Source organism: Herpailurus yagouaroundi, unplaced genomic scaffold (assembly GCF_014898765.1).
Source record: "Herpailurus yagouaroundi ecotype Mexico unplaced genomic scaffold, PumYag 140, whole genome shotgun sequence".
Classification (NCBI taxonomy): domain Eukaryota; kingdom Metazoa; phylum Chordata; class Mammalia; order Carnivora; family Felidae; genus Herpailurus; species Herpailurus yagouaroundi.
This window is the reverse complement of record NW_024412395.1, coordinates 50,729,798-50,744,878: the sequence shown is the minus strand read 5'-3', so window position 1 is coordinate 50,744,878 and position 15,081 is coordinate 50,729,798. Positions and strand designations below refer to the sequence as shown.

General features: G+C 45.0%; 1 protein-coding gene and 1 long non-coding RNA gene across 4 annotated transcripts in view; one reads left to right on the top strand and one right to left on the bottom strand.

The window, feature by feature from the left end:
* The window catches only part of LOC121030665 (uncharacterized), a 31,517-nt gene extending 27,343 nt beyond the window's left edge, over positions 1-4,174 (bottom strand). The window contains exon 1 of the long non-coding RNA XR_005790351.1: positions 3,614-4,174. This is a non-coding gene — a long non-coding RNA (uncharacterized LOC121030665). The remainder of the gene's footprint in view (positions 1-3,613) is intronic.
* Positions 3,293-15,081, top strand: part of LRP2 (LDL receptor related protein 2) — a 204,789-nt gene continuing 193,000 nt past the window's right edge. For 2 of the 3 annotated variants that reach the window (XM_040475305.1, XM_040475303.1), the window contains exon 1: positions 3,294-3,568. In XM_040475305.1, coding sequence (XP_040331239.1) covers positions 3,490-3,568 — 79 coding nt within the window. In that variant the 5' untranslated portion in view covers positions 3,294-3,489. Of the gene's footprint in view, positions 3,569-15,081 lie in introns of all 3 variants that reach the window. The other variant, XM_040475304.1, reaches the window with a different exon arrangement.

Sequence of the window (15,081 nt, the reverse complement as noted above, 5' to 3'; positions counted from 1 at the left end):
GGGGGGCAAAACTGATGACAAGGAACTTGTATAAGGCTCTTGCCATTATTCAGGTGAGAGAGTCTAGGTGGCTACTGGCCATGAAGTTGAGAGAAGTGGGTGGGTTTGGGAGTAAAGAAAGTAGATTGAAGAATTTAAGTTAACAGCACTTCATGATTGATTGCATATAGGGGTGGGGAAGAGGAGGGGTCAAGAATGACAATTCAGGCCTTGGCCTCTGGGCTGGATGGTGGTGCCCCTTTCTGAGATAAGGAACAATGAAGGTTTACGGTCCAGGCTCCACCATGTTGAGTTTAAGGTATCAAGGACATTAGACTGGAGCTGTTCAGTGGGCAGTTGGCTCAATAGCATTTAAGAAGCAAGTCTGGGTTGGATTAATAGCAAATTGAAGTTGAATTTTACTCAAGGAGATTTTACAACTTTATGCCCACTGCAGGAAACAGAAGTTTGTTTAAGATAGGAACAAATTCTCTGAAAATAGTTTTAATGATTTGTTATTGAGATGCATAAGTAAAATAATATGTACAAGTCGAAAATGTTTCAAGGAAGTCAATTAACATAAATTTACTAGAATATCACTTTTCTGCACTGTTCCTCTCTGTCTCTGGCTAACTGTAAAGTCTTACATGCATATATAGAGAGAGAAATGTGGAAAACAAAAGAAATTGCTCTTTACATCATATAGAAACAATGTCGGCTTAAATCACCACTGTGCTAACTCGGGCTTTCCCGGATGCTGGTCCTCAGATTTAGTCCTTCAAATCTAGATTTTCTCAGGTATAGATACCGGAGATAAACAGGCTGCAAAAAGATGCTTGTTTTCAAGCGGCACCAGTTTGGGGTTGCACTGAGAAAATGAGATCTTCTAGTGGAAAACTGTGGATGTGTGAATTTACACCCATAGCGTTGGGAGTGATGGACCGTGCTCCGTTAGTGGTCACTCATTCCCCATCCCACCCTTTATCTGCTCCCCTCCCTCTCGCTCTCCCTCCATTCTCCCCCCCTTCACTGCGTTATTCTGGGATTAACGGCGGGGTCGGCCCCGTACACAAACGCAGCTGGCTCGTACCGTCAGCCTGAGCCCCGCTGTGCAACCACGTCAGGAATTCCAGTAAGTTGGCAACACAGGAGCACAAAGACAACAACAATGAGGAAAACCCTTCAGTGCAGAAAGGAATGTTTGGAGCCCTGGCTGCTACAGTGAAAGGACACACACACACACACACACACACACACACACACACACACACCCCACACTCGCGCCCGCGCTCACCCTCCCACACCCCCCACGCGCCCACACCCGCACTGGGAGCCACCCAGCCCCTCCCGCGCACGCCTCCCCAGCGGCCGCCGCAGCTCTTTGTAACTCCGCGGTGCGGGGACGCTCATTGACTATGCAGCGCGGCCTGGGCGGGCGTCAGAGCCGCCTGACCCCGGCGCGGTCTCGTACCATCGCCTCGGCCGCCCGGAACCGGCATAAATCACCAGCCGAGACTGAAGTGCAGCTTCTCGCCCCCTCGCCGCTTCCCTCCTCCCACCGGCCTCAGCCTCTTTACTTCCCAGACCCCTCTGCCCCTCCGGTCCCCAATCCTGCCTCCTCCTCGGCGCTGCCGCCGGACAGCGCCAGTGCCGTGCAGGGAGGCCAACCACGTTCCAGTGACTTGGGTCAGAGCAGAGAGCTCTGCATTTCCAAATCCAGAAATCTCGGAAAGAAAGCCACGAAGTGACTGCTGTCCCTTCTCACAGCCCTCCTCTTTTTTTAAGTCTAGTTTTTCCCTGTGTCTGTTTCTCACTTTTTGTGTTTCTAAAATAGTTCCCCTTGCTCCTCCCCGCAAAGCGTCACCAATCACCAAAGCCCACGGAAGGTAGGGGTCCGGACTGTCGGGGGTCAGCAGAGCCCCAGACGGTCGGTCGGTGCCCCGGCGAGAAGGGGTGACAATAATTGGCAGGTTCTCGCTCCTGGGAAGGGCGAGGCGGCGGGACCCTGTCCGGGACTAAGTGCGCACAAGGCTGCCGCCTCCACTGTTCTGGCCCCTCTGGCTGGGGGAAAAGGGCTCCTGACTCCTTGGACCGGGACCTGGCTCCCGGGGGCCCTGCTGCGGAGTTAATCCAGAGCCCGGGACAGGAGATTCTGGGGCGACCCCCCGCCCGAGAACGGCCCCTTCTCATAAGACAGGGATCCCAGATCCAGGAAATAAGTCGCGCCACCCCTCCTTTTTTTCTGCCGGCTCTAGAGTCACGAACCGCCTGAGGAAGATGCTCTGAGGGTGGCTGGCTGTAAGGTCCCTCCGCAGGGCTCTTGGGGGCCGGAGTCCCCGGCAGCCTGTCTAACGCTGCCTTGCAGGAGGGAGCTTCAGGGCTCCCTGAACCCCTTACGTCTCTCCCTCATATAAAGGCGCACCAGTCAATCCAGAGGACATTCATTCTTTTCCAATGTTGCTTCAAATGGAACAGATTTGTAAGAAACGCGATCTGGCGGTGACACCTGTGTATGTGCTGCGTAAGAAAAGCTGAACAAGGATCCAACTCTCCCCCCAACATTGATCTGCCCCCTTTCTCTTGGAAAAACAAACAAACAAACAAACAACAACAACAAAAAAACCCAAAACAAAACAGCACCCATCTCAGCATCTCAACTCTGTGGGTGAAACCGGGGTGTCCGAGAAGCCTAGAGATTTCAGACTACAGAATGGTCACAAATCGCTCCCAGCGGGCTTATTCCTTCCGTTTTCTTCTCTTCTTTTTCTTCCTTTTTTAAGACTGTCGGTGGTAGGTTTCCCCGCGGACTGCGTAGCCGACTTCTGTTGCGCAGGCAAACCCGCGCAGAGGCTAGGGCAGAACGTGCCCGTGTGTGTGTGTGTGTGTGTGTGTGTGTGTGTGTGTGTGTGTGTCTCAGGCGGGTGTTCGCACAAGTGTGAGACTTCCAGGAGTGAGTAAACGTGTGAATGCCTGTGAAGTGTGCGTGCACGTGTCGGTGTTTGTGTGACTGTGGAGTACCGCACGCGTGTGCGACTTAGGAATGTGTGTGCCGGCGCGCGAGTGAGCGCGTGAGACTGTCAGTTTGTGTGACAGTGAGGAGTGTGGGCTACGGTGGGCGCGCGACCCTATGAAGTCGTGTGTGAGTGTGCGCGCGCGCGCGTGGGGTGTGCATGTGAGAGCGCACGTGTGTTCGAGTCCCTACTCCTCCCTACGCTGCGAAGTGCAGGGGGCGGGCCTGGCGGCAGGGGGCCTGCCCCGCTGGATTCCCGCATGCTAGTTCCGGGGCGGTCGGGTCTCAAGGGCTTTATGCACTGTCTGGAGGGTGGGGACTTGCGCGGGTAGAAAACAGGATGCCTCGGGCGCTGGGGCCGGCTTTCTGCCACTAGGAGCCCGCCGGGGTGCAGGCCTACAGGAGCGCTCGCGAGCAGAGGTGCCGCCGGTGCTGCGGGCTACGCGCGCCCACCTCCCGGGGAAGGAACAGCGAGGCCGGGGCCCCGGACGGTCGCGGGGATGGAGCGCGGGGCGGCGGCGGTGGCGTGCACGCTGCTGCTGGCTTTTGCCGCCTGCCTGGCGCCGGCCAGTGGCCAAGGTAAGCGCCCGCTGGCCGGAATTCCGCGCAGAGCTCCGGACTTACCCGGCAGTGGCAGGGGTCGAGTCCGTGAGCGCACAGAGGGGACCGCGGCCGGGAGGGGGCCAGGGCAGGGCGGCGGCGTTGGAGCGGCTCCCGCTGGGGCGCTCAGGTTGCTCAGCTAGGGGCGAGCGCGAGCACCCCTCCTTCGCCCGCCCGGCAACCGAGCAGCCACAAACTTGAGAAAGCGGCTCCGCCGGTTTCGGTGACAGCGCACCCCACGGGGACCCCGTCTTTGTTCCCACGGGACTTTCTCCCGATCCTCTGGAAAGCACTCTGCAGTTGGAACCCGGAGAATGAGGTTCTCTCAGCCTGTGCGCAGTCTGTTCCCCCCACTTATTTATTCCCTGGGGGTGCTGAGCGGTCCTCGGAGCTGCTCAGTGCGCAGCTTTCCACCTGCAGCGCGCAGCCGGGGAGATCCCTTCGAGGGCTAGAGCACCCCCCCTTCTTTTCCTCGGCGAAACTTGGTCCCGCTGTGACCCTCAAGAGACTGCATCTCGATGCAGATCATTTACGAGCCGAGATAAGGCAAAGAGGCGGGATTGGCGGAGAGAGCGGCTGATAATACTGGAGCATTTTCTTGAAGGGTTTTCCTTTTCAACGGGGAGGTGGGGGCTTTTGTGTTGATGAATGGGGCCCCGTCTGCGCGGCCAGAGTTTTGAGGGCTCGAAAGCAAAAGTTTCTGGTATGAAGCGCTTTAAAATTCTCTCAAGTTGTCAGAATTTACGTTTTTATAGAAACAGAGGCAGAGAAAGAAAGGGAGGAAGCAGTGGAGAGAATAAAAAACAGTAAGGGTGAAAAACAGGGAAGACAAGTAGGGAGAAAAAGGGAGAGAAGGGAGAGGAGCAAACTTTGAAGACAGAGCAGCGAACGGAGTGGGGGGTGGGTGGGGGAGAGAGAGAAAGAGAGAGAGAAAGAGAAAGAGAGAAAGAGAGAGACCAGGGATGAATGGGAAGGGCGAGGAGGAGGCCGGGGAACCCGCGAGCTCTCTCCAGGCTTTGCGTTGCTAGGTAGCAGCCCGGAGCTGCGTGTGACCGACCACCAGACAGACAGAACGGACGCTGCTGCCTCCACAGGGACTAATCTGTCTGTGGGGATGGGAGAGTTCTCCCCCCACTTCTCTCCCCTCCTGCTCCTTCCTTCCCGTCGGACAACTTAATTGCCCTACAATGAAAATGAAACCCCTATTGTTGTAGGATTAGCCAAAGCAATAAATTGATTTCCCTGGATCACATATTGGGGTTGACGGGTGGGGACTGTAGAAGTCCCTATTTATGGCAGAGAGAGGGAAAAGCTTGTGGATGGGCCGTGGCATGTATTCAAATGGTTAATCTGCTTTCTTTCCTCAATTCTTAGCGTAAGCTCCTTAGAGGGAATCAACTAAATAATTATACAGCAACTCCTAGCAGTACCCATTTCAGACTTCCTGAGAAGTTTGGAAACGCCAACAAACCTCACTGGTTTGTAAAAATCTTTGGAGAGGGAGGGGAGGCGGGGAGAGACTGTTAATAATTCTTGCTTTGCACACCTTTTTCTCAGGGTTGGTAACACGGAAAGAGGATTTATTATTATCGTGGAGGGTTTGCCGCAGCTCTTAGGGTGATATACATCGTATGTCCTAAGTATAGCCATAGGATTTACTGTATGTTCCTGTCAGTGCCTGGCAAAAGGAAATCTTGTCCGGATTCATCTGGGATACATCTGGATTGTTCCCATACAACCCAAACAGGTGTTTTCTCCCCTGGATTGATGGTTTAGTCACCAATAAGGTGTACTTAACTCTTTTTTTTTTTTTAATTTTTAATGTTTATTTTTGAGAGAGAGAGAGAGAGCGAATGGGAGAGGGGCAGAGGGAGAGAGAGAGAGAGAGAGAGAGAGAGAGTTGGAGACACAGAATCCAAAGCAGGCTCCAGGCTCTGAGCTGTTAGCACAGAGCCTGCACAGAGCCCAAACGCGCCAAACTTACTCTTTTTGGTGGTTTAAATCCATCCATCTTCTCTGATAATATACAATAACATGTACAGTAATAATAGCATATCGTACACTTATACATGTGGCAGACCCTGTTCTAAGTCCTTTACACTAATTGACATTTAATTTTTATAATACTATAAATACTATAATGTTGACATTTAATCTTTATAATACCCCTTTGATGTAAGTACTCTTTCTATATCTGTTTTACTGATGGGAAATGGAGGCATGGGTCATTGAAGTTAACTGGCTGAAGGTCATACTGCTAGAAAATGGCAGAGCTGTGAGTCCAGAGGCTATAATTTAACTGCTATAGTGTGTGGCTCTCTCCTCTATTTCCCTGTCTCTTTTATTTTGTACTAAAAATGTCATGCTCCCTAAGTCACTACCCATGTATGAGGTTACTAAAGAATCTGAGTGGTATTTTACAAGTCTTTGCCACTTACACACCATAACTCTGGATATTTTTTCAGAAATTCTTTTCAGGTTTCTATCACCTGACCTCTAGGTAACCTTCCTGTAAGGTTAAGGAGATTTCTAGATTCCTGTCCTATTGACTTATCAGATGAAGTAAAGTATGACATTGTAAAGATCCTTATTTGAGCACACACTTTAGGTAAGACCTTCCTGCAAAGTTTGCATCATTAGAAATTGGAAAAGACCTCTGAGTATTTTATGGTTAGTCTTTAAAAAAAATTATAACACATCTGTAGCTAAAATTATTTGTATTTTCTTCATATTTTGTAGAATGCTGTTAAGAAATATTGGGAGAGCCTGAACTCTGGAGTCAGGCTGTCTGGGTTCTAGCAATGGCTTTACCACTTTCTAGCTGTGTGACATTGGGGAAGTCACTAAACTTTCATGGCTCAGATTGCTTATCTGCAAAATTGATATGATAAGAGAATCTACTCCATGACATTTCATTAACATAAAGAGATAAACGTGCTGAATATGTAAGGCATATAGACAAAGATCGTAACTACAGCTATTATTATATTGACCAACACTAAAAGTAACATTTCTTTTTTTGTTTTCTATTCGTATTTCTAATTTCCAAGTGCACATAAGGAAGCCTTAGGCATTTTCAAGTAACATTTCTTTGAGGAATTCCCAGATCCCAGTACATGACTGAAAGTTTTTTTGAGAAAATGGTATTGGTCTTCAAGTTATATTCTTTCATTCAATAGAAGCTGGGTTATGCCTGTTATAGTTAGTATCAGCTTTATGACAATTACACTTTCAGGTGAAGTTTATGTATTTAAAAGGATTATGGGCCCAGTAACAAACAGGCAATATTTTGGTTCTGTCACATCTCTGATACTGCTGCTGCTTTAATTTCACAGCAGTTGGCTTCTTTTTCTCTGCTTGAAGTTCTTCCTAGCCAGTTTTTATAGTATAGGGCCTCTGCTCAAACTCCCTTCAGTCTTGTGCCTGTCCTGTTCTAGTAGAAAGTTAGACTTTTATAGATGGGGGAAACCTTAGCTATCAGCTGGTCTACTTGCGTTATTTTATAGATAAGTAACTAAACGTGGAGGGAAGAAAGGGGGACTGACAGGAGGGAAAGGGAGGGGGTTAAGCCCTTAGCCTAAGGGCCTGTGGCCCAGGATAGAACCAGCTCTCCTCTTTGTGTCTTCCTAATTGATCATTGTTAATTTTTTTAAATATTTATTTATTTTTGAGACAGAGGGAGAGACAGAGTGTGAGCAGGGGAGGGACAGAGAGAGAGAGACACAGAATCCGAAGCAGGCTCCAGGCTCCGAGCTGTCAGCACAGAGCCCAACTTGGGGCTTGAACCCAAGAACCATGAGGTCATGACCTGAGCCAAAGTCAGATGTCCAACTGACTGAGCCACCCAGGCGCCCCTAATTGATCATTTTTAGATATAGGGTGGGTCACATATCCCGGGTCTAAGAGGAATCTCAAGTCTAAGACGATAGGTTAATACAACCATGTGTCATGTCCAGCTTGGTTCAGAACTTATGCCATGTTAGTGCCCCACCTTTCAAAGACCATATCTCTGGATCCATTTTTCAAAATCTTGGGCCATCGAAACGTGTTACTAAGGTTTATGGATTTCATAGTACAGAATAGGTATTTATTCTTAGTTGAAGGTAATTGTTAGGTCATTTTTTTTAAAGTTTATTTTTGCTAGAGGGAGGGAGAGAGGGAGAAGAAGGTGAGCAGGGGAGGGCAGAGAGAGAGGGAGAGAGAATCCCAAGCAGGCTCCTCAGTGTCATCACAGAGCCCTATGCAGGGCTCCACAAACCAACTGAGCCACCCAGGCACCCTTAGTGGCTACAACTTTAAATGTTAGTCTAGATTCATATTTGTAAATGACAGAAATCTAAATTAAACTTCCTGGAGCCAAAAAAGGAAATTTATTTCAATACATAATTGTAAAGATATAACTATTAGGTTGAACCATATGGGATTGCTGTTTTTCTAAGAAAGACTCAACCTAATATAAAATTTTATATTTTGCTCAACCCAATATAAAGTGGAGGCTCAGCCTATGTCAAGCTGATCTGGTTTCTCTATCTTCTGACTCTGAGAAGACTGTTCTCAATCATGTTCTTTAGTGTCTTAGGATGGCTGTCAGTGGCTCTTGGAGCCACGTTCTTTCTGGGAAAAAGCAAGAGTTTTTGTCTTGTCTTAAAAGTGTAAGTTGCCTCTTGGGCTCTGCTTAGGTCACAGACTCATTGCAGAACCAGTCATTGTACCTGGCATGAAATGTGCCCATGGCTTAGGCTTTGGGTCATATGCTTGGTTCCTGCAGTCATGGACTAAGGTCGACCATAGAGGGAAATTTGGATAGGGCTCCCAGGTGAACAGAGGCTGGGCTGCAAAAACCAAATCTGTCTAGGACACTTTATCAGGTAAAACCAGCTGATGCTATTTTTGTTTTATCCATGAAGACAGACTTAAAAGGCTGAAGAAATTTCTCAAGAGCAGTCAGTGCTGGAAAAACTCAATGAATTGAAGGGGGGAAACGTAGTGGAAGTATTAAAGCAAAAGGGATGAAGTTTTATGTTCATGTGATCATGTTGCAATTTTAAGTTTAGGAGAACTGGAGAAAGAAGGACTTCTAGAAGATTTACTTGTAGCCTAAAAGCTTCTTATATGGAGCAGATCTTTGTGATGGATAGGAAAGTTCTGAAAAGTGAGCTGAGAGAGCAGAGTACAGGAGCTCTTGAGTCCATTATATGATTTCATTTTTCAGTGAATCCTACGTCCTTTCTCCTTTCCCAGCTAACTCTGCTTTCTTGCTTATATTTCTAATACTTTGCTGCTTTTCCAGGCAGTAGGCCTTGGCTATGAGAATGGGGTGGAAAGAAAGAAGAGAGGAGGTTTGGAGACATTAAAATGCTTCTGTGGAGGGGTGCCTGGGTGGCTTATTCGGTTGAGCGTCAGACTCTTGTTTTTGGCTTAGGTCATGATCTTATGGTTTGTGTCGGGCTCTGTGCTGATCCTGCTTGGGATTCTCTCTCTCCCTTTCTCTCTGTCCCTCCCTCTTCCCCCCCCCCCCAAATAAATAAATAAAAACATCTAATTAGAAAAAAAAAGCTTCTATGGAGACAATATATCCTGGTGCAAATCCAAGAGTCCTTAGCATTTAACCTAAGAACTTCTTCAATAATGGTAGAGCAGGTGTCTTTCACACCTCCCTGGATTGATTTGGAATGTCAAATATATGCGCTCTATGCCAATGGTTATTTAGCTGGTCTTTAAGTCTTATTTCTAAAGCATGTGCTGAGAAACTAGAAACAGTATCATTCCAAAATTAAGATGGTTAACTTTTATATAAGGGTACTTCTGACTTAGTACAGTGCCAAAACCCAATGCAAGGAAATAAGAAGTCTCTCTAAGAAAGGTGACGGGTTACACAATGTGAAGTTTCATGATGAAAGCTCTATGCTTTTAGTCATTAGCCCTCAGGTCATGCCTGACCCCCAAGGTTATTGGGAACAGGGAGAAATGAATGAAAGGAGGAAATGTAATTACCATTCTGTGCATTGAAAAGTTAAGCCACTGTTACCATGGATACAATGGCTTGTTTATTGTCCAGATCTTGAGATCCAAGTTTGTAAGCAATACCAGAGGTCTCCTTTAAGTTTATGTACTATCGGTCAATAACACATGAAGATTCTTTCTTAGTAACTTTGAACAGAAGCCTTTACTCACTAATCTACTGATTGACATTAAATGAAAACCTATCTACTTTTGACGTTCCTATAGGTGTTAAATGTGAACAAGGGGAAGAAGACAATAGCCACAGTTCTGTTATGCTAGACTTTCTTGGATTCTTATATAAAAACATCCTGTCCTATAGTGTCAGAGATTTGCTTGTCTCTTTGGGCCCAATTTTTGGTTTTTATTTCATTAGCAAGGAGAAGCTTTTTTGTGTAAAGGCTGAAAAAGCAAAATAATTTATTTCATTAGGGAAATCCTCAAAGTTGAACTGAAGAATGGAAGGGTTTTTTTAAAATATGAAATATATCAATCCTATGCACATTATAATCTCACTAAAGGAGAGGAGAAAATGCTAGCATGTGCTTCCACACTGGTTTAATTTTGACATGGGGAAGGAAGGGTGTGGAGGATACTTTTTGTTGCGAGAAACAAGAAACTGAAAACCCACCTCAAACCGGCTTAAACAATAAAGGGTATTTATTGGCTTGTGTAAGAAAATTCTGAGGCTGAGTGGGGTTCAGGTGAGGTGCAGTCAGGGCTCCAGTTCTCTTTCTTTGTGTTTTTCTTGACTCTACTCTCTTCTAGGTTTCAGCTTTGTTTTCAGTCCAACTTCCCCTATTGTTATATTATAGCTGCCAGAGCAAATGGGGCTGCATGTTTTCTTGATCATATCTAGGGTGAATTCAACATTGAGAGTTTGCTTATGTTCTCAAAAGCACTATTTCACCACAACTTATAGAATGCTATAATTTTTAGGAACCCTAGATAGAAGTCAGCCAGTTCCCCTAACTTGGCATTATCATCAAAGTCACCTGGGGAGCTTTAAAAAGTGTATAGATTCTTAGGGCAAAAACCCAATCTTACTAAATCAGGAGTATGGGCATCTGTTTTTAAAGAGTTTCCAGTTGATTCTGAGGGTCAGACAATTTGGGAACAGCTGATCTAGGTAATCTCTCATTTTTAGTTTTGTAACTAAAGGTATACTAACATGCCACTGTAAATTCCTTCTAGCAGGCAGTTAAATACACTCTGTTAAATCCATACTTTCTTTTGAAGGGGGTTGTTACAAGGTAGCTACAGTAAGAAGGAAAACTACTCTTTTATATCTAGTGCTGCCCCCATTTCTGGCCATCTCCTATCCTGCCTAACATGACACTCCCTCCCTAGAGCTACAGTTTGTGTCTTAATTGTATTCTTTGCTCTGTCCCTGGACACAATTGAAGTCCTTCCTCCTCCTCTCAGAACCTTTGATTCTTTAAGATGAGCAACTGTTGGATGGATCCTCTAATCCTTTCTTACCCAAATTAGGCAGATTTCTCTATAACCACTGTAATCTCTCTCCTCCAATTTATGTCAGAGCATCCCAACAGAGCCCACTGGCATCTAAAGCGGCCATCTATTCCATGGTTGGAATGGGAGTATTGGAAAACCTTGTAGCTCATTTCTTTTATAGCCTAGGCTCAATTCTTTGTAGACCCCACTGGGACTTAGAGTCCGTGATCCTACCACCTGTACACTGTCCCTCAAATCCCTTGTTTATTTACTTCCTCATCTTATATTGTTATGACTCTTCATTAACATTACTTCCTTGCCTATACCGCCAGCAGTCGGGCCCCCCTGTCCCGTTGTCTTGCTCTCTTGTGCTCTGCCAAAGCTCAGTCCTGGTTAAATCTAATGCTCCACATCTGCATTGCTGTAGCTAAATGTGGCAAGAGAAAACACAAAACTAGGTTGACTGATCTCATTATAAATTTGTGAAACTAATCTCAACCTCAGACCTGCTGTCTGGTGAGGCCATTCACTTTCCTACTTCCTTATATCTCCTCTTTCCTCAAACTTCCGACACCACCTGCTCAGATGACATTGCTTCTTATAAATGTGAAAATAGAAGCAATCAGAAGAGAACTCAACAAGCTCCCATAACTCAGCCATCATCACCTGCATACATCCTGTCTGTATATTCTGTCTTCCCTCTGGTTACACTGGATGAACTTTCCATGCTCTTAAGTTCAAACAGTTCATTCATGTTCTACATTGAATTCTGTCTTAACCTCTCACTAATTAATTGTCTACTCTCTTTCCCCACATTTCTGTTCCTATTTTCTCTGTTCCTCTTTATGGCAAAATTCCTTCCCAGATTTGTCTATACCCACTGTAATTTTTCTCCTCCAATTTTTCTCAAATCCATGCCTTTCAAGTTTTTGCTCCCACCCTTGGTAGATACTTCTTTTGCTAAGGTCACTAATGACCTCCATGCTATTAAATCCAATAATCCACTCTCAGCTCTTGTTTTTATTTAACTGTCAGAGGCATCTGACATTGTGTATCCTGCCTTCCTCCATGAAACACCTCATCTGGCTTCCAAGAAACCAAATTCTCCTGGTTTCCTTCTTCCTTGCTATTTTATTCCTGCCCATCTACCTGACTGACTACTTTTCATCTCTGTCTACGCTACGTCTTTGTAGACTCATCCTGTCTACCTTACTCATCCTGTCTACATTACCATCTATATGTTGACAACTTCCAAATTTGTGAATCTGATCCAAATCTAGACCAATACCATAACTCTGATCTTCTCTAATGCCCTAAACCTGCTTTCCACATAGGCTTTTCCATCTTAGTAAATGGCTGGACCATCCTTGCTCGGATTCCTTTTTCTTTTATATCTTACATTCAATCCATCAGAAAATCCCATTGTTTTAATCTTCAAAATGTATCTAGAATCCAATCACTTTTTACCATGTTTATTGCTACCACACTGATCCACATCATAGTCAGCTCTTACCGAGATTATTGCAATAGCTTCCTTACTGATCATTCTGTTTCCCTTTTGTCCCTCTTCTGTCTACTCTTGACACCTATTTAGAATATCAGTCAGATCATGTTACTACTGCTCAAAAGCTCCAATGGCTTCTGTCACACACGAGTTGTCTAGAAACAGACACTAAGATGGAGTTTGGGGTAAAAGATGTTTATTAAGATCATTGCCCTTGAAGAGAAACGAGGAAGCAGGAATGGCAGAAGTTAAACACTCTGAGAAGGCCTCAGTCAACCTAGTGGGGAGCTCTGGAGCAAGACTTGACTGTGAGAGTGTTCTATGGCAGGCTGCAATGACCTTTTTTAGTTACTAGATGTGGCCTGCCCTCATAAGGGCATGACCTTGGGCAAGGTGTCTTTCTATAACTGAAGTGGACCCCAAAGGAGCTGAGTGAATGTAGAAAACCCTTTCTCCTCTCCCCCTCTCACAATGCTCTAGGCATGGTGATAATCCTTGCTTCCTCCCCGCATCCCCCCAACATAGTGTGTACCTTAAGGCTTTTAAATTTGCTTTCTCTCTGAGTGCTCTTCCCTCAAATTGTGCATGACTCACACTCCTTGCTTCCTATAGGTCTTTGCTCATAGGTCACCTTATCAGTGTGGTCTTCAGATTTTTCTTGATTAACTCTCTTCATTGCACTTATAACCATCTGACACAATGTATATAACTTATTTATTTATTTACTTTTGTCTTCCTTTCTTTAAGATGTCAATTTCATGAGGGCAGGAATTTTTGTCTCCCTTGTTTATTGCTTTATACCTAGTATCTAGAATAGGGCTAAATAAATAAATATAAGTTGAACAAATGGATAAATGCCCCATGGACTCTAAAGCTAAGAAGGGACATTCAGCTCATCACCATGTCCCTGGTATTGCCAGCCTTTAATTCCCCCAGGCTCCATCAAAAACCCCTTGGAGGGAATAAAAAATTGCTATCTCTATTAAAACAAGTGGCTTAGCAATGCTGTTTCTCTCCATTTGACTCTTCCCTTTCCTCCGCCTCGCTGACCCCCAACACTGATGATTCCCAATGCATTTGAGAGTAGCTGATCCTGCATCAGTCTCTTTAACCTTTCTAAGGTTAACTTAGACAGTTGATTACCCTGTGAGAATCCCCTGTATATACAGAATGTGTCATCCTGCTATTTTTAGGACAGATTTGATACAGTAGCTTTTACAAAAAGATAAGTTTTTGACATTATGTTAGTGGACTGCCATTCTGCATTTAAACAACACAAAAGAAAGCTGTCTGAGGCCACAGCATGGTGAAAACAGCCTTGATCACACAAAAGGGCCTCTTTGAAGAGGGGAGTGGTTTCCCAACTCAGGCGGCATGGACTATGGTGGAAAGAACATCACATGTCAAGCCGTGACATTCATCAGTCTTGTTCCTGATGAATGAAGGAAAAATGGGCTCAACCAAAGAAGGACCAGACTGCTGAAAAATGCCCATGACTGCTTGTCCTGTGGGACAACCTTTCTCATTCCAGGTCCCATTCTTTTGAGGACTCTATGTACAACCATGACCAAATAGGTTAAAGGCAGAGGAATGGCTCAGTTACATGCATGAATGGGTAGTGAAGTTGCAAGAATGAGCTAAAATAATTATGGATAAATATTTTGGAGTGCTTGCTACATGTCTGACACTATCCTAAGTGTTTTACAGGTATTAATTTACCCACTTCATTAACAATCTGAATTTATGGATAAAAGACCAAGGCAAAGACAGGTGCCCAAAGCCATCCAATTACTAAGTGGTGAAACCAAGATTGGAACCCAGAGCCCTTATTCTTACATATTGTCACTGTGGATAAGTAGGAGCAGGTAGAAGATAGTGCCTGTCTACACAGTCAAACAAAGCCTTATTTAATGGTTCATGTTATGTTACGGTGACCTCATTTCAGAGATTGTTAGCTTTGCAACCCAAATGTCAGATATTTTTGTGTGACTTTGGCAATCATTCATGTAATACATGTTGATCAAGACCTTATGCTCCCGGTGTGATGGTAACTAGTTATATCAAAGGATAGAGAGATTCCTGTGACATATGCCTGTCAAAATACCTTACTATTCTGAAGAGTACACTTCTATTTTAACCTACTTTTTACTCTATACTCCTTGGGTATCCATTGATTCTTGCTTGCTGGCTTCCTCCTGTACTACCATTCCTTATCTGGCAGTATTCTCTTCTCTATAATTACATGTCTTTTCATTCAAAAGATGACATCCAATTGGAGAGTTCTACTCTAACTTCCTCTTAGGGATGACAGATTTTAAAAGGTTGTTGTTGTTTAATATTGATGGAAAAATTCTTAATAAGCTCTCATTCAATATCCTAGAAGATAGTAATGAACAAGTGAGAGTGGAGTCTCTATATCTGAGGAGGCTGCTCTTTTTTTTTATTAAAAAATTTTTTTAATGTTTTATTTATTTTTGAGAGAGAGAGAGAGAGAGAGAGAGAGAGAGAGAGAAAGAGAATGAGCAGGGGATGG